Genomic DNA, 20,268 nt, shown 5'->3' on the forward strand with positions numbered 1-20,268 from the left:
TAAAATTTAGATGAGTAGGTACTGTTTTATGTTAATTTAGGATAAACACAAATTAAACAAAGAGTCACTTCAAACTACGATATATTGAAAAAGATTAAAAAAAAATGTAAATTGTGTTAGAAAAATCTGAATTATTTTAGTAACATTTTTACCTTATCAATAATGACTTCAGTTATCTAGGATTTACAAATAACTAACATTTTATACAGTTTGTGAAATCTAAGACTGTAGAAAAAGAAACAATTCATTATCTACAACAACTCTTTGATAATATATTATATACAATCATATTCATAAAAAAACTAGTTTTTCATAGATTTTATTCACTTGTGACGTTTTGTTTGTTGCGTATTTATGTTATATACACTAATTTTGCAATATATGAAGGCGCGCAAGAAATATCTTCATTATTTTTCATTGAAACACAGCGCCTCTCGGACCTTTTGTTTGGACTTTCATAACTTGCTAAAATTGGCGCCCAACCGCGGGCCTTAACACACTTGTTGAATCAAATGTTTAGTGTTAACATACCATAATTCAACATTATTTTTTAAGCATACAACTTTATTAAAGAAAATAGTAATTGTATTGATAGAAAAATATAATTTCTGTTAACAATTTTTTGCATTACATCTTTTTTGTATACTGGGTACCACGGTTCACTTGAAATTTGTGAAATTTAAACACAGTGTCAAAATTCAGTTAAATATATTAAAACATAAATTAAAAGAAACAATTGTTCCACTCATTTTGACATAAACATTCATTTGACTGCAGCAACGACAAAATACAGTATTTACACTTCATGCTATTAAATCAATAATATATCGAAACATAGGTACATATAAATTACTTACTAATCTATTACGAATTATAGTAATTTTTATAATACCAACAACAAATTTGTTAATTATTACAATATATTTAAATATTTATGATAGAAAATAAGTTTATATTATACAAGGGATTAGCCATGCCATGAGACACAACATAACAAGAAATAATGACAAATTTATGACCGATGTTACTAGCACTTAACTTGGACGTAACTTCAACAATCAGTTTTTCAGACTGACACTTTATGTATGGTGAGATTGTCTTCAAGGTACTGATTACGGTAGGTAGTACTTTCACTGTAAATAAATTACTCATAGTTACATTTGTGTTTGTAACATACTCAAGCATCTCCCTTCCGTAAATTTTCCCTGTCTCTCGTTAACAAACATTAAAAGTTTGTTAAAATAGTTCACGTTTCAGGAAAACACATTACGTGCACAAATTCACATTTGTCACAATTTAAGTGAGACAAATTACAATTCGTCAAAGTGTATGGTGCAAATTAAGACGTACTATCACGAAAATAATCGTCACTTGAAAACAAAACAGACATTGTTTCTTGTTGATGGTGCTTAATTTGAAAAGTGTCATGAAAATTCATTTTAAAATCTATAAATACCTAGCCATAAAACAAATTTTTATACACAGCATGTACAAATAGCACTATTTAAAAATTTCTCGCAATGAGTAGCCGTGATTAATACAAGTTCTACATCTTTCTAGTACGTATTAACTCTATATCTGTCACAGTCTCCCCCGATTAGAAATTTTTTAATCGTATGGAACTATATAGGTACATATGTACATTCGAATAAATATTATCACCTAAACCTAATCTAACCTAAAATTAACAGTGGTGTCACCGAAAACGATTTTGTTCAAAGTGACTTCGCTCGGATCGTTTCCTTTTCATTTTACTTGGAAAAAGAAAATATGGAGAACATTACTTCGAAAGTTATTTTACGAGAACGTGTAAAAGACTTTTTTTTTTTTGTTAACGTTGAATATTTTTACAACGAGGTCGACTATTTCCGATTGACTACAATTCTTTGAAATCAAAATACTGCTTCAGTAACCTGTTCATTCATCCAAAACTAGGTACTGTAAAAATTATGTGGAGTTAAGAGAATCAAGTCGATAGTGGCAAATATTTTTTTAATTTCAACAAAAAAATAACAATCTCTGTTCAAATCGAATGAACATGAATAATAAATAATTGCCAAAGATGGGTACAACAAGGTACGTACAAGTCCAGAATTCTGCATAAATGTTATAAAAACACAAAAAAAAAATTAATTCGAGCAGCAAAAAAGAACTATATAAGAATTATTGAATGGAATCTTCTTCTAATAAAAATAGAACAGCAGGTAAAAAACTAGAGAAAACGCAAATGCAACTTAACATAAATGGTCTAGTAATACATGACAGCTCTAAATGTGCCTATCAGGAACAATCTCTGTTTCTTTCTAAAACCAGTTACAGAAACTGAAGTTTATGATATGACATAATACTTATGATACATGAAATAAAAACTAGCACTGCGGTGGCTGACAAATAAACTCTATATTTTAAAAACATTGTGCTGTTCAGATAAAAGACATATAAAAGATCGTAATAAATAATATTTGTAAGACTGGAAAATATCTAAATTCTCTAAAAAGTACAATTTCCTTTTCAATTTTGAATAAAGATGATCCAACTAAAATAACTAATTATTAGGGATGTACCGACTAGTGGCCGACCAGTCGGATAAGCCGACTATTCGGCCGTTTTTCATCGGCGGCTGGCAGTCGGCGACTGGTCGGCTAAACAGCCGATCGGTCGGCTTTTTTTTATTAAAATTAAAATACTATATAAAACAATTAAACTCGGTTTACAGAACCTCAATTAAATATTTAATTGCGATTTCATGTTTAACCCCGCGTTAAAGTACCATGTGATGGACACTACGCCAATCAGACGTCGCTAATGGCCTTGTTAAATGCGCGATCAACTTAATCTTAGTTAAAATATTGTACAAACTGGCCCTAAATTGTGTTATTCTTTATTTTTGTACTGAGTTATTAAAAACAATTAAATGTTAAAATTATCCAAACAAATTTAACACATTTTTTTGGAAAATAAAGGAACTTTGGTTAATCCTTTTATTAAAATAAAACAAATTTTTAAGGTAGTCAGAGAAATAGAAAAAAAACACACTGTCTGTTGCATTTATAAACCGGTTTTAGCAAAGCCGAACAGTCGGCCGACTAGTAGGTTTTTACTGGCCGAACAATCGGCTAGTCGGTTAGTCGGCCAGACCTACAGTCGGCACAACTCTACTAATTATAGACCTATATCAAACTTAAGTTGCTTTTCGAAAATTATAGAAAAATTATTGCAAAAAGATTGAATACATTTCTAGAGAAAACTGAACGAAATCAATTCGGTTTTCCATAAGGAAAATCACCGTCAACGGCAATCATTCAATTCCTAAAAAAACTGCGTCGGTCTTTTTATAAAGTTGAGTAGAGCATTTGACCTTGTTAACAACGATAAATTGTTGGATGAACTTTGGCAAAGTGGAATTAGGGGATTAGAATGGGAGTGCGTTGCCTTCGATATCTCATGTATTAAGTATTACAAAAAAAGTTAAAGACCAAAATTATATGGTTCTTGGATTGGATTATAATAATTAAGTATGATATTTCTATATGATAAATAAATAAAAAATGTACAGTTTGGGACACGGAATTTCAAACGACCTGTCAATCATAATGACAATAAGGTATAAGACTAGGTACAATGTTTTTAAATGTCAGAAAGTTGGTTGTCGTTTGACATTCCGTGTCCCTAGCCGTAGCAGTATATTTTATAATAAACAGCAATTGACAATATATGGATAGCTATTTACTTTAATTAATCCAATCATCATCATTTTGTCAAAATATGCATATTTTTTCTTAAGAGAAAATTAATGACTTCGCCGCGTATACGTGTTTAATTTATAAAAATTGACAACGCAGAATTAAAACTCCATCCGTGCGTCCCTGGGTCGACACACTCTTTTTTTTTACCTAATCTGATTGCAATCGTACTAGACTCTACAACCGTTGTTCACTTATGTAACTCTGATACCATATTGGCACGTTATTGAAATTTTATTGAAAGTTTTTAGTAATGCGAGTCACAAAAATCTACAATCGGGTTATTTTGTGTGTGAAACTTATTGATTTTTATTAAAACAGTGTCCGCTGCATTTTAAATAATTGAAATTCTAATTACTTCGTTGCACCGTTTTTCTTGTAGAAATTCCACTATTCTCATGCGTTTATGCTTCGATGATATGTAAAGTGGTGTTCGACCTTAATGGTCGGACACCACTTTACTTTAGTGAGAATATAATTCATGTATCACATGACCTCATTTCTTCCAATAGAATTTGTTCATGCCCTTAGTTACATGTCTATCACAGCGATAATAATTTTATTGCCTTATTGTGGTCTGTTGCTACCTAAATTTAATAACTGTCAAATTGACAAATTTTAGAATTTCATAATTTTTTTTGTCTTTTATGGCTTGCCAACGTTGGGGGCAAGCTCAAAACGACGAAATCAATTCTATTATCAAAAAATGTGTTCATTTATTATATTCTCATGTTGAATATAACTCGTGATATGATTAATAATAATCGAAGATATGGCTCGTGAAACCGAAGCAGCACATTCAACTCGTGCTTCGCACTCGTTGAATCTGCAGCTCGGTTTCACTCGAAATATTATCGATAATAATCATATCACTTGTTATATTATAATTGATAATAATTTATCAGTGCGGTTGATTGCGGCTCTATATTTCACTAGGGGTACGACAATTTTCTCATGACCGTTGCAGGAGGCTGCGTAAAGCGGTGTAAAACCATTTTTATTAGTGTAGGAAAGTTTTGGGACTGATATTTCTTTTCTAATTAATTTTGAGAATTGACGAAGACATTTTGTAGTTAAAGAATTTTATGGCGTTTACGACCGCTGATAAAAATATCCCAGTCACAAAAAAAAAGGGGCTTATGTCCGTTCACACTAATAATCTGACCGCCAAGGGTACGACGTTACACTTGCATATCGAATCTGCTATTTAGGGCGATAACCACTTGACTGGTGCATTAGCGAACCCTGATGAGTGACTTGGCCCAGATGGGTGGCCCTGTGTTTTATCGGGATGTTTACCAAAAAGGTCCGAAGGAATAGTTTTCAGTTTTAAGCCGGACGCGATCGGGTGTAGACTACATTCAGCGAATAAGTGACTATTATTCTTGTTATATTATTATAATAAAGAAAAGTGTTGAGGTGAGTGTTATCACTGAGTTATCGGTTCTTGAGGGTGTGGTGATGTGAGCGCGATTTCACAAAGGTGTAATCCGTACTGCTAATCATCATTAAGTCTAATTGGATAATCTGCAATAATTCGGTGAGTCCGTTCCTTATCATTACTGCTGTATTTGACCTGATTATTGATAAGTGGTACCGAGTCAGTTGTCAAATAATGTTAACAGAAATTGAGAGAAATTGAGAATATAATAATGGATGAAATGAGCCTTGACATGTCGAGCTAATTTAATTAGCTGTCCACCTTCCTGTGTTACCTAACTGGCAACTCGGGGTAGTATCTGGGGCCGGTGAGGGCGCGTCCTTTTCCCCCTTGCCATTGCACAGTCCGGTACTACCCGTTTTTGTGTGAACTATCCGTTCCTGCGGGTAGCCTCCCGTTTGTGGCGGGGGAAGTGTCTGTTTGTGGCGGACAGAGTTGTCAGTCGGACATCTCGCGTGCCTTCCCTTGATGTCCGTGGTCAAAGGACTGGTTATCAAAGTGGGCACCTCGCGCGCCTTTCCCTTGGTGTCCCTGCACTCTTTGATACTAGACCTGGGATAGTAACTGGAGCGGGGGCGTCGTGCGCCGTTTTCCCTTCGCCCCATTGCACGACTCAGTACTAGTCGCCATTGTCGATAGCGAGGGTGAGTACTTCGCGCGCTATTCCCTTAGTACTCATTGCACACTCCGTATCAGACGATAGAGACCGTTTTGACTCCAACCTCTTGGACAGAGCTCATTGTTGAATAATTTGTGAAGTAAATCAGTCTTATGCAGATCATAATAAAATGGTACTGAACTTGTTGATTATCAATTAAATAAAAGACACGGACTCGCTGGTAATAAATATCACTGAAGTAGCAGATTGCATCTGGCAATCTTGGAGATCGATGGCTCACACCCCCCCTTTGCATTTTTGCAGGTTGAGTAATTGTTGATAAAACCGATTCACCTCGACACCGGCCTAACTGACAAGGAAATAATTGTGATTATCCAGATATCATCTCTGACGACTTAAAAGTGAGTTTATGATTTAATTATGTTCAATCCTGACATTTTAGTAAAGTTAGAAATGAAAAAAAAGGTAACGCCCATTTGTCATTGTTTAAAAGAAAAAAAAAATGATTTCATCGTGATAATGATTTTCTCTCCTACATTAGCGCCATTGATTTCAGCACCGCATTCCAGTGGATAATCTACCATTTTTTTCGTTACCGTCTCCGGAGGCTGCTTGAAGTGGTGTCCGACCTTCTCCATCGGCGCCATTGGTTTTAGCTCCGTGTTTCATCAAGTATTCGACAATTTGCATGCGGCCTTCCAAGACAGCTACGTCAAGTGGTGTACAACCCCTTTCACAAATATGATTGATTTCGGCTCCGCATTTCACAAGGCATTCGACAATTTTTTCGTGACCTTGAGAGGAAGCCGCGTGAAGCGGTGTCCAACCATCTTTATTAGCGCGATTGATTTCGGCTTCACATTTCACCAGGCATTTGACAATTTTTTCGTGACCTTGAAAGGAAGCTACGTGAAGGGGTGTCCAACCATCTTTATTAGCGCGATTGATTTCGGCTCCGCATTTCAGCAGGCATTCGACAACTTTTTCGTGACCTTCCGAGGAAGCGGCGTAAAGCGGTGTGTAACCATATTTATCAGCACGATTGATTTCGGCTTCACATTTCACCAGGCATTCGACAATATTTTCGTGACCTTGAGAGGAAGCTACGTGAAGCGGTGTCCAATCATTTTCATTAGCGCGATTGATTTCGGCTCCGTGTTTCACCAGGCATTCGACAATTTTTTCGTGACCTTTCGAGCAAGCTGCGTACAGCAATGTGTTCTCATATTTATTAGTTGGATTAATTTTTGCTCCGTATTTCATCAGGCATTCGACAGTTTTTTCGTGACCTTCAGAGCAAGCTGCATAAAGTGGTGTCTGACCATTTTTATTAGCGCGATTGATTTCGGCTCCGTTTGTCACCAGGCATTCGACTGTTTTATCGTGACCTTGAGAGGAAGCTGCGTAAAGTGGTGTCTCACCATTCTTATTAGCGCGATCGATTTCGGCTTGGTTTTTCACCAGGCATTCGACAGTTTTATCCTGACCTTGAAAGGAAGCTACGTAAAGTGGTGTCTCACCATTTTCATTAGCGCGATCGATTTCGGCTTCGTGTTTCACCAGGCATTCGACAATTTTTTCGTTACCTTGAGAGGAAGCTGCATAGAGCGGTGTCTCACGTTGCTGATTAGCTTTATTGATTCTGGCCCCATATTTGACTAAACGTTCGATAACTTTTTGCCGGTCGTAACTGACATTTCCATTAAGCGATGTTTGACCATGGCCACCGCTACTTCCAACTTTTACGTGTCTCGCTCCGGACGCTATAAACAGGGGGGTTTTAAAATTTACATCACGAGAATTTGCTACTTTTTTACAAAAGCCAGCATCTGTCGGCATAACCTTTTCTATCGCGTCGTCGTATCCAAGTTGAGCAGAACGAAATAAAATATTAATTACATCTGTTTCACTATAGGAATGTTGAAATTGTGATTGTCTTGACTGTAATAATTCCAGTTCCGCTCTCAAACTTTGACTTTTCCGTGCATATGCTAGGGGCGTGTATTTAAGTTCATCTTCTTTTGAAATTTCACATTTGTCTAACAAAAATAACAATGCGTTATAATATTCTTTTGTTTCTTCTGGGACACTATAAAAGTAGTCATCGATTATATAAACGTCATCATGTTCTTCCACGTTTAAACGTGGATATCTTCGTCCCCAAGAACAAATGAGGTGTAAAGCACTTCTTCCACCTTGATCTTTACATTTTGTTGTTTCGTCATCATAACTCATCAATTCATTAAAATTTCTGTACAAGACCGCGATGTGCGCAGATGAAATTTTACCAGTTATCATGTCAAAGAAAAATCGTACGTTGTTATACCTCTGATCAAAAAATGCATCTGCGGGTATCATTTCAAAATGTTTAGAAATATATAAGGCAACAAAGTATTCGGCAAAGGAAGCATGTGCGAACTGCGGAATGCCATTTTGTAATCCCGTTATGATACCAACGGTACCGAAATCTTCAGATACTAAATTTTCATCTACTGAACAGTCGATCTTTAATTCCTTCAAAATTTCTTCAGAAAATATTACTCCAAGCGCCAACTTTTCATAGTGTTTTAGTTTTTCTTCCTTTTTCTTCTTGTATTCTTCTTCCCAATAATCATTATTTGCAGGCACTTTGCTTTCGAAGAAGAACTTAAATTTTCCGTCAACAAAAAAACCATATAATTCAGTCAAAAGAAACTTGTTGTTGAATAATTCTTCATATTTTTCTTTACTATGGAGGAATACTTCTGTAAGCATAAAGATCTGAAGTGGAATTCCCAAAATATCTATGTGTTTTGTGAACGCAAACGTGGATTTAATTTTCTCGATCGTTTCTTTCATATCGACAGACATAGAAAAATCGGCAAGTCGTCTTCTAATGTAATCTTCTTGCTCTCTCTGGTTGAACTGATTAATACTCACTGACAGCACATTAAATTTGTTTTCAAGAAATGATTTCAAGTGTTGTCTTGCGGTAACACATTGAGTAAAACCTTCCTTAGATAATAGAAGAATTAACGATGAAGTAGCGTCCAAATTTTTACTCAAAATTTCGTCGAGAGCGTCCCATACGTAAATTACATTCTTTTGCTTCAAACACATTTTGAGAAACTCTTGATCTAACCGTTCAAAATGTGGATATTTTTGGTTGAAAATAAATGATTCGAACCGATTTAAGTAATTCGACGACTCACGATTTTGTAAAGTTTTAAAAAGTAGATTAATATCTTGAGGATTCATAATCACCGTCCAATATTTAGAACGACAATTGTTTTTTAAACTTTTTGTTAATTCAGTTTTGCCCATTCCCGGATCCCCTGTTATTAGACTTATGTTATTACTGAACCCGAAAGACAAAAATTCTTTCTCATTTTTGGAAAAACTCTTTAAATGATTGTTTCTCAATTCACTGGCATCACCTGTTATTTGATTATGTAAATAATGCTTACTCAACTTCAAAGACCAAATTTGGTTTTGAGTTTTCGAATGATTGTGCAACTTATAATTTCGCAGTTCACTAACATCCCCTCTACTTCGAACCCATTCTAAATTTTGATTTTTAAGATATTTAAAATAATGTATAGATTTAGATGTAGGTGTTTTAGAATAAATTTTCTGAAAATCAGAATCGCTACATTCGGTTTTAGTTTGTATAAAAAGTGCAGTATCAAAAATTTTGGAATCTCTAGAAGTGAAAAAATCGTTTATATCTATTAGTGTATGCTCTTGAGTTATTTTTAGTTGCTCAGAATTTTCTTCGCAATTCAGAATTATAACAGTATTTTGATTTGCACGTTGTAAATATTTAATATCTATAATATTGACAGACAAATATCTGTCGACGTAAAGATTGGGAAACGTTTCTTTCTGTCCACCTACATAGCATGAACCCTCTGACATTTCCAAAAGTTTGATCACAGTTACATGTTTGGAAATTTCGTCATTTTTTTGGAAAGCAGTCGCTAAATTAAGTGGTTCTTTTCCTTGTAAAGAGATGGTGAAATTTTGCAACACTTCGTCATACAACTCGCCTTTTGATCTCAAGTCAGATAGGTTTAAAAACACGGGAATTTCCTTCATCCATTTTCCATATTTCCCTTTACCAAGTATAATAAATTTTGCATCAGGACAAAGCTTAATAGCCTTTTCTATATTGTCGTGTTCTTTTACAATCAGTGGACATTTCTCCATCAGCCATAGCAATTGTGTCAACAAATTTGCATCCAGATTTTTGACACTACTTATATAATTTAAAGAAAGAGAATAAAGTGATCGCACTTTGTTTAGTTCCTCGAGGTTAACGTTTTTGTCCAAGTCGCCCCACAACTTTTTAACTGCATTGCTGCCTTCCTTTTCCAATAACGTAATGTCGAACGAAAAAATAGCCTCTCGAAGTATTTCCATTTTGTTTGTGACTGAACCAAAAACAAATGGTTCAATCTGAGAAGAAAGCAAACGAAGTACCATTGCACGTTGCATCATTCTTTTGCTTAGTTTTTCTTTTTTCCCGTCTTTCAAACTCCATTCCGAAATGACGTCGACGTATTCTTTGAAGGTTTTTTCGCTAGAACCAAACATGTCAGTAAATCTATTCATTGTTGATTTTGTAAGGGCTTCAAAACGTTCTTGGTTTGTGTAAAGACGAAAGCTTTCGAAGAATGTTCGGTACTGCTGAATCTTTTCAGGATTTTTTGTAGTCCATTCGTCCTCTACGATTTGAAATGTATGATAATAATTTATATTTTCAGAAATTCTTGAAATGTCGAAATTGTCTACTGACACTGTTTTTTTAATAGCTTTCAGGTAAAATTCTTCTCCCGCGAGTTTAAATTTTGTTTCTTCTGAAGTTGTAAGAGTTTTTGGGGTGAATAATATATATTCTTGCACTTGGCCCTGCAGCTTTTGAGCAGATTTGAAATATTTGATTAAGCTAAAGTCTCCCTGTTTGCCTGCCAGCTGATTTGTATTTAATTGTCTTTTATCATTACTGTGTTTTAATTGCAGTGCTTTGATTTTTGTTCCGCTATCTGTCTCAATTTCAATAACTACGTCATCAAAATCACCAAAATTTTCGTCGTTCGATGAAATTCGGAAGTCTTTTATTTTACTATCGCTTACCAATTGTAGTACGACATTAGCGGTGATCAAATCTTCGTATTTTTTTCCTTTATCGGTGGCGCCTTTTCGTTTTTTGAAAGTCTGAAACTGAATCAACAACGTGAATACATCGAGAAAAATTAGAATCCGTTTTAAAATATAAATTTCTGACTCAGATGAAATAGTTAATATGCCAGCTTGTTACTTTTCAGCCTAGATTTTATAATTATAAAAAATAAGTTTTACTGTCCCACTGTGTTTTGTAAAAGGTTGAAACATAAATCGGTACAGATAATAACATAAACATAGTTTGTTGTAACATTAATTGTTATCATTTTGAGTTATTTCATTATTATTTTAAAGTCGCCTATCAGCTTGTATGTGCATATGAATAATGTTGAAGGTTATTTCAATAGAACTTTCCTCTCCTTTTTCGAAGAATTATAGGTTTTGATTTTGCCATTTTTATGTTTTTATGGCACCTCTTATAAATCAAAATATAGATTTGTATGTAATGTTAAAGTAAAAGTAAAGAAGCGTGCTAAACATTTGTTTCAGGTGAGTTCTTCTATTACAGAATTTTGTGATGACGTCATCAACAATTTTGCATGGACGCGTATATCAATTTGGACAAATGCAGTTTAATATTAATAATAATAGTACTGTATTCCCAAATTTTCCAAAAATTTAGTGAGCCATTCTTGATTTAATTAATAAAATAAATTGTCTCATTCATTAATTATTTTGATTCATCCTGTATAAGTAATTCTAAAAACTATGAATGTATTGATAAACCACATATATAGAGTCATAATATTTTGCATATTTCAGAAACGATTTTTTAGTCAAAACGAAAATATATTGATTAACGATTTACCATGACTATGATAACCTTAAAACGTCTGCAAAATTTCATAACATTCGGTTGTATAATTTCAAAGTTAAATTGCAAAATTCTGTTATACTTACAATTTTCAATTTTCTCCAAAAATCTGAATGTCTAGAGTGAAAACTCAACGCGAATTCATACACCACAAATGCAGGAGTATCTTATTTTATAAAAATAAATACAAATTTACTGTTGATGGTACAAATGATTAGCCATATTTTGGTTAGCGTTTTATTATCTACGTAATAGATGATAGTCTTAATATAAATACAAAAATTTGAAATCAAGCCCAGTACTTTCAGAGACTATATGTTTATTAAAAATTCGGACAGACGATAGACAGACAGACAAACGGAAACAGGAGACCTATTTCGTCGTGGTCTAAAAATCATGAAAAGTCGAGAAAATCTAAGGGGAATCGGCCAGTAGCTTTTTTTGGTGAATTATGTCTGTTCCATGTGCCAAGTGCGATGTCTTGTGTAATGATGGCAGAGGTGTAACTTGCGATATTTGTGGTCAAGTATATCACACAAACTGTGCAGATATTTCTCGAGCGGAGACTGAGTGTTTAAAATCAGGACGCCGTAGACTGCGTTATTTTTGCAATAATTGCAATATTGTCCAGAAAATTAATGATTTTTAAGTCACAAGAACATTGAGGACAAAGGAACGCCTATGGGTGTCAATGAACTTAATGATCAGCTAAATCAAGAAGATGTGATAGCAGAAATACATGACCTATAAAGACGTGCCAACAATGTGATGAGATTGATAACAAGAATGAGGATAGCAAAAAATTCATTGAAAGCATTCGAAAAGATGTGGTAAATGTAGCATTGATTGTTAAGACTATGCGTTTAGGAAAAAGAGTTGACAATAAAATTAGACCTCTTTTGATTACAATAAATTCCTTGGAAGATGTTTCACATGTACTAAGAAATTATCGAACCAAGAATAAGATATACGTGAATAGAGACCTGAAGATATAAAAATAACGGCTGTGAATATCTAACTAATGTTATTACTAAATTATTTTCTACGAGTATATACGTTCGTCAACGAATAAACAAACGAAAAAACATCTATCCAGTATGGTTTAATGCCGAGGTTGTTAGAGCAATAATACAAAGAAAGTATCATTGGAAAATGTATAAAATATATATGCTTTTGTCCCACAAAGAATGGGCGCGGCAATTAAATCAAAGAATAAGAATTGCAGCAAGAGAAGAATACCAGAATATTTTAAATTCTGCGAAGAGAAAATTAGAAGTAATCCCTCTCAGCTATGGTCTTTTGTAAATGAGAAAAACAAACCGTCAAGAATTTCCGGAGTCGTGTCACATAGTGAGAAAAAACTTGCCAATCTTCAGGACATTGTTAATAACTTCGCCATTTTATTCAGCAGCGTGTTTAAACAATATAATAGTGGTAACCCGTTTGTGAGTCAAATTAGTGTGATAATAAAAAATGTGATACGAAATGTGACTGTGATAACATCTGTGATAATATTTTAAATGTACCTGTTTTAGACAATTTTGTCATAAATGAAAAGGATATTTCAAAATTTGCGCGGAAAATCAAAGCAAATTTTTCAATGGGTGCTGATTCTATTCCGGCTTTTTTTATTTGTTGGTTGTACGTATATCTTGTCTTATCATATCACGCACCTCGAACATCTTTATAACTTTAATTTTAAAGACGGAGGTCTTCCCAGAAAGTTGGAAGATTGCAAGGATATGTCCTATCTTCAAATCCAGCCCTAAATTTGAGACAACAACAACAAACTACAGACCTGTTGCAATTATTCCAAACTTTGCAAAGTTATTTCAAATCATATTGTTTGATAACGTTTATAGCCATGTATTACAGCAGTTAACAGATCACCAACACGGTTTTGTACGAGGTAAATCAACACGTACGAATTTATATAATTTTACATAATTTGTCTCAGATTCTTTAAGCTGCACACAACAGGTAGATACGGTATACATGGACCCATCCAAAGCTTTTGATGTTGTTAATCACACAATTCTATTGAAAAAGTTACATAATTTCGGGTTATGCGACAGTTTACTTAATCTTTTTAAATCGATATTAGGTGGCCAAAAGCAATATGTTGAATATTCAGGTTATAGGTCATCAGTGTATGAATGCCATTCTAGTGTTTGTCACGGATCCAATTTAGGACCCTTATTATTCATAATTTATATGTATTAATGATGTGGCAAAATGTTTAAACTTTGAGTGGCGTATTTTTTTGTATGCGGATGACATTAAATTAGCAAAAATAATTGATAATCTCCAGGATTGTGAAAAGTTGTAGAAAGTTCTTGATGCAATCATTCGTTGATGTCAAATACACAAGTTAGACATAAATATTAACAAGTGCTGCATTGTGTCATATAGCAGGAAAATTAATGTTATAGAATATAACTATAATATTGAAGGTGTACAAATTAAGAGATGTACTGAATTTAGAGATTTAGGTATCATTATGAAGTCTAGACTGTCGTTCGTACCTCACATTAATAATATTCACTGTAAAGCTCTGAAGATGTTAGGTTTTGTCATACGCACTACAAAAGATTTCAAAAATACCGATTGCATGTTTTTATTGTACTTCGCTTATGTTCGCTCCATTTTGCCGTACTGTACGTTAGTATGGGATCCGTATTACAAAATTAGATTATTACCGCATTAGAAAATATCCAAAGAAGATTTTGTAAGTACGTGTACTTTAGAAAACATGGGGTATATCCAGTCCGTAATTAGAATTAAGGTACCCACAGAAACTACTGCTAGCTGAATTCGATTTAATACCCCTTGTAGATTGACGGAAGTAGGTACTTCTTGTTAATATTTTTATATAAGTTATTACATAGCATTATTCAGGACAGTAGCCTTCTTTCTTAGATTAACTTTTGTGTACCTAGATTTAATAATCGTCAACCACTTGTATTTTCTAATCAGGTATCACGTACTAATCAACACTTGCATTCCCCTATATGTACTAAATATGACGTTAATGGTGCGCACTTAGATGTACTAGACGCGTCTACTTACTGATAATTTGTATGCTTTTTTTTGTTTATTGTGAAATTATTCAAATGTTATTTTGTACTATTTTGCCCTATATGGGTTTGCTCGTTGGGCTGTACTAAATTATTATGATTTTTATTAAGACCCACCACTGACCCGGAAATGACCGGCTTTCAGGCAAGACTTCTATCATTACGGGTACTAAGACCAAGTAATGACATGCATTGATTAGATTAACAAAACAACTTTCGAGATTCTAGAATTACAGCATACAAATTAGTCTGCTATTATTCTCTAATCTCACCCCATCCCCAAAAGTCTAGCGTAACTACCGATCATTTATCCGCGCATCACTTGGAAAGTGACCTACACTACTCTGACCTACTGGTGCTAATCTAATCTGACTATTATTATTATTATTATAGAAACGGATAGACTTTCAAACGTCCAAAGAAATAAAATAAGAAGTTAAGTAAATAAAAAATATAAAATTTCTTTTAAGTGGCTGAATGGGTTTAATTCGGTGTTTGATGCTCAGTTTATAAAATGAAAATTCGTAAATTGACTTAAAGAAATTCACAGCTAATGAGTGGTTCCCCGTTACAGCAGATTACAACACGTTCAAAATAATTCTCAAAAAATTATACAGTACGGGACATAAATTAAACACCTATTGAAAGCCACTAGCTGGATTTTAATACAAAATGACTAAAAATAAAAACGCGTCCAGTGGTTTAAGTTGCGAGTTTGCCTCCACATAAATACAATAAATGCCCAATATCTTTTCGGCTATATCATAATAGCTTGAGATTTTGAAGAGTCAGTGCGACCTAAATTTAGCAAGACGTTAGCACTTTGAAGTAAGTATTGTTTTGAGGTCAAATCACTCGTGGAATTTTTCACTTCGGCCGTTTTATTTTGAAGCCAAAGTATGTTTTTTAAAAGTTGTTTAATTAGTATTGCCTTATAAATAAATTTACCTTTTTCGATAAAGGGTTATTTGTTTCTTCACAAACTTCTTCACCAACCTTCTCCTTTAGGTTTGTATTTTCTTCAGTACTTTAAAATTAACGAAATGATCTTATCTACTGATAAATACACACATGAAACAACCTTTTTAAAGACAGTGTAATTAAATATAGCCTCAATTATTAAAAGCGTTCGGTTGTGTCGATCATACGTGGTAATACAAATGAATTTTTTAAGTCTTATTTGCGAGATATAGGTATCTTAAATAGTTTCAATAAAGAATTAAACTTCTGGCAGTCAGGTAATTCTTAAAAGTGTCTCTCAAGGTTCAATTTTGAGGCCAATCCTTTTCCTAATTTATATCAATGATTTATCTGTAAACATTCAGTCATCGCCAAATTTTATTTGCAAACGATACGACAATTTTAAATGTTGCAAAATCTGACATCAAACTTGCACATGCAGAAAAAGTGAGTTCAGTTCAAAGTCAGTCAAAAGATGGTTTTCAATAAATAAGTTAATTGTGAACCACAATAAGACACAACATTTACGAAAATTACGATTCACCACAAATAATGAAGTTGTCACAAATTCCATGAAATTATTAGGACTTAATGCGGACAACAAGCTAATGCGGCCAGATCACATAGAAAACTTGGCTTTAAAACTGAATAAAGTTATATATCAGATATATAAATTGAAATTATTTTGCATCCACGAGACAGTAATCACATTTTACCATTCAAATTTTGAAACTTTATTGTCATATGGTTTAATTTTATGTGGGTCATCTAGCCAGAGTGAAAGGATATTTAAAATTCAGAAAAGTGCAATAAGAGTCATTAACAACAGTAAACCATATGATAGTTGCAAACCCATTTTTCAAAAATTTGGTATTCTTCCTCTACCAAGCCTCTATATGTATTTGTACATATATGACATTATTACACGTGAAAGAAAACGCAGATTTTTTTTAAATTTAGATAAATATGGTTAAACAACTCGTCACTGTAACGATTGCCATATTTACCATTTCAACGCATATATCGAACCCCAAAAGTCATCTAATTACATAGGTATTAAGCTTTTTAATATTTTACCATCCTCAATTAAAGAACTGCCATTTAAATGCTTAAAAAAAAACAATCAAAGAGAAAACATGAAATTAGCCAGTCGCCCACCGATTACAATATTTTTTTTTGGTTACGCTCAGGAAGTAAAAATAAAATTCGCAAATTTAAATTTTATACTCCTAATTTTTAAAAAGTAAAGAGAATAATTTAGCGAAAGAAGTATTTTAATGGAGTCCGTCCACCGACTCTCTACTTTTACGTTTTCTCGCACTTTTATGACCCCTACAGTACGAAGAAATGTTTTCGTCTATCTGTCCGTGTGTCCGTCTGTCCGTCTGTCTGCCGTCTGTCCCAATTATTATTAGACAAATATCTCCGAAACTACTGGACCGATTGTTGTCAAATTTTATATCTTTATTATGAATATCACGTAGATGGTAAAGCACTAATCAAACTTTGTCTCATCATCCCCACCAATAATGTGATTAAGTCACCTCAAAATTGTACGTAGTAAATGGGTTTTAAATTGTATAAAATAACATAGTCCTACACCAGTAGTTTATGACTCCGCGTTGAATTTTAACACGAAACGTCCAGATTTTTGAAAGAAAAATATAAAATAACATTTTGCAACTTAATTTTGAATTTGCAGAAGCGAATGCTTCGAAATCTTGCAGATGTTTTAAAGTTATGATAAGCATGATAAATTTTTAATCAAAATATATTTGCATATCCCCTCCAAAAAAATGATGTCGTCAGCTCAAAATTTTGCCAATAAATCCTATCTAAAATGTTCAAAATATGGTGACTTGTGATTTATCATTCCATTCATAATTTTTGGATTATACAGCTGGCTATATAAATAAACAATTGAGCTTCAGATTGCTACTATCTAGTGCTGGAGGACATTTTATCCGGTTAATTAAGTGCTTTAAGTATATTTTGCATTGTCCGTAGGGCGCAGGAGCTGCGGGGGTTTTATTTATGCCGCTGGGTTTTACTTTACAGCGATTATCACAAAACAAAAAGCTGGATTTGTAGGACTATACTTCTAGGGAAATTCTGTCTAAATTGCCTTCCACCAATTCTTTTTTTAATTGGATCTAACAAGTAACAAATAGAAATGGTTATATACCGTTTTTGAAGAACAGGGAATGTCTCCAGGTTGACGAGCCTGTAAGCGACCACTGTTCCTTGCTTCAATTTTTTTCCGTTTTCTTTGTTCCTTTTTATGTTTTAATTCTTGTTCCAGCCTTTGGATTTCTTCGTCGGGACTGGAGTCCGTCATGTCAGTGTCCGTGTCCATGGCGTTAATTGTGTCTGCAGAAATAAGTATAATTATATAACTTAATTCCCAAGTTTGTTAATTTATTCGTCCTTGCAGATATAATTTTTTTTGTTATTTTGCAGTGTTAATTATGTTTCTCCCGCTTCACGCGTGTGGAAAGAAAAATTCTAGATATTGTTAGTGAGATATAAGAGAATTATATCGGTGGTGACTCATTGTGCACTTGATAAATGGATCAATCAGTAGGTGGAAACACCTACTTCTCGGATAAGAACCTCGCCGAACACTGGATTACACCTGCTATCACTACTAGACAACCATTCAAATATGTTGTACTGATGAGACCTAAGGAGGTCGAAACTGCACTGTACAAATTTTCATTGCGTTGTCTTTAGACAAACAAACATAAACATTTATTTTATGTTTATTTCTAGATATCTTTCTTATATTGTCTATATTTTTGTAGAAATATGAGGAGGTAATGACCAATGAACCTCTAGTTATGTTATCATGGATACTAGTAAATTTTAATAAATGGAAGAATAATTTATTCTCAGTACCAATGAAAACACTACACTTCTTCTAACTGTAATTTTCAACTTACCTCTCAGAACATTCACTTCTTTTCAACACTCACAGATGCAGGATACTTTCATAAAATAAGTTAAAATTGCAGTATTACTTCGAAATAATTACTATGAATTGGTTACTCAGTAGTAATTCAATAATCTATTGCGATTTTTTTTAACGGTGGCCCTTAAATAAGAAAATCTGAAGGCGGAGCTAATAGATCTGATAATTTACTGTTATCAAGGAGTTCAAAGAGTAAAATTCCTAAAAAATATCGCGTTACCATAAGATGATGCAATGTTTATTTTTTATATGAGTTCCATTTTGCGAATAGCTACTATTATGTTTACTCGACGTTCCATAACTTCTAGAATATGAAAGAATAAGCCTTCATTTTATGCCTCTCTGTCGTCTGTCCGTCTGTTGTCTACTTTTACAGAACAGAGGAATAGCTCAGAATTGCCGTGTTGATAGACATAAAACCTATGTGAAATTTTGGATGTATTACTTTCCAAGCGAAAGCTAAGGAAGTATTGTAATCTACCCTATCAACGGACTGGCTCCTTTCACGTTTACTCGACGTTTTATAACTCCTAGAATACGAAAAATAGATCTCTTATTTCAATTTGTTTGTCTGCTATCTGTCATCTGTCCGGGTCAATATTACAAACAAAGTTTGCAATATCCAGCGGTCGTACGTTTTCTTTTAAGTCACACGTTGTTTGAGGTGCCTATTAGAACTTTTGTTACAAAGATAAAATTTATATTGACGCAACCCAATTTTATTTGCACTTGAAATTTTGCTTTATCAGAACATTGAAATGAAAATTATAAACCTTTGAGCGTTCAACACCTGGCATGATATGCAAAAATATTGCTTGTTTAAACTGATAATATCAGTTTGATTAGTTTATCTACATTTTACATTTTAATTCAATAACAAGGTTCAAAGTATAAGAAATTTTCTTTCCACAAAGAGGAAAAGCGTCATTAAGCTTTCTCTACAGTTAAAACGGAGTAATCCATTTTACAAACCTGATTTCAGTTTGTTATTAAGTCTAGACTGAAAGTGTTTATATTTATTCATTTAAAATACATATTCGGTAATAATATCGGGTGATTTTTCAAATTTCTGTTCTAATTGGCCATGACGCTCACGTTAGCCGTTTCAATTTCTCTACTGACATACACGTCATGGCCAACTAGAGCACCAATTATTTAAAAATCAGACGGCACTATCGTCAACAATTTTGATGCAGGTTTTGACGGTTGATCAAGAATTTCAAGTTAAACGGAAACTTTGCATTTAAATTTTGTTGAGGCAGAAAGATGGATTTGTACATAGTTTGAAATTATCGCTTATCATTTTCACATTACAGTACAAGTACATATTTAAGGTGCCGATAAAATTGAAGTGTTTATTATTTTCACTATCAATTGGGGGCACTTTTTTTTATTTAAGGTGTATTTCGTGTTTATTTGTTTTTATTTGTGTATTGCATACCAAGACATACAGAGTTTTCTTTAAAAGAATTTCGTACTT

At 33.5% G+C, this 20,268-nt stretch overlaps 1 protein-coding gene across 2 annotated transcripts; it reads right to left on the minus strand.

Moving 5' to 3' along the window:
* Positions 1 to 691: 691 nt before the first annotated feature.
* On the minus strand, positions 692 to 18,868 carry LOC135139118 (uncharacterized). 2 transcript variants are annotated; one of them, XM_064069223.1, is made up of 3 exons: positions 18,760 to 18,868; positions 18,003 to 18,187; positions 692 to 10,999 (listed from the first exon to the last, which is right to left on the minus strand). In XM_064069223.1, exons 2-3 carry the CDS (start codon positions 18,171 to 18,173, stop codon positions 6,356 to 6,358), a joined length of 4,815 nt encoding a protein of 1,604 aa, XP_063925293.1. In that variant the 5' UTR covers positions 18,174 to 18,187; positions 18,760 to 18,868; the 3' UTR covers positions 692 to 6,355. The 2 variants fall into 2 exon arrangements, with proteins under 2 accessions (XP_063925293.1, XP_063925292.1); XM_064069222.1 differs by having other exon boundaries at positions 692 to 11,005.
* Between the last annotated feature and the right edge of the window lie 1,400 nt (positions 18,869 to 20,268).

Source organism: Zophobas morio, unplaced genomic scaffold, assembly GCF_036711695.1.
Source record: "Zophobas morio isolate AGI-343-1 ecotype UQ-CSIRO unplaced genomic scaffold, CSIRO_AGI_Zmor_V1 ptg000030l, whole genome shotgun sequence".
NCBI classification, from domain to species: domain Eukaryota; kingdom Metazoa; phylum Arthropoda; class Insecta; order Coleoptera; family Tenebrionidae; genus Zophobas; species Zophobas morio.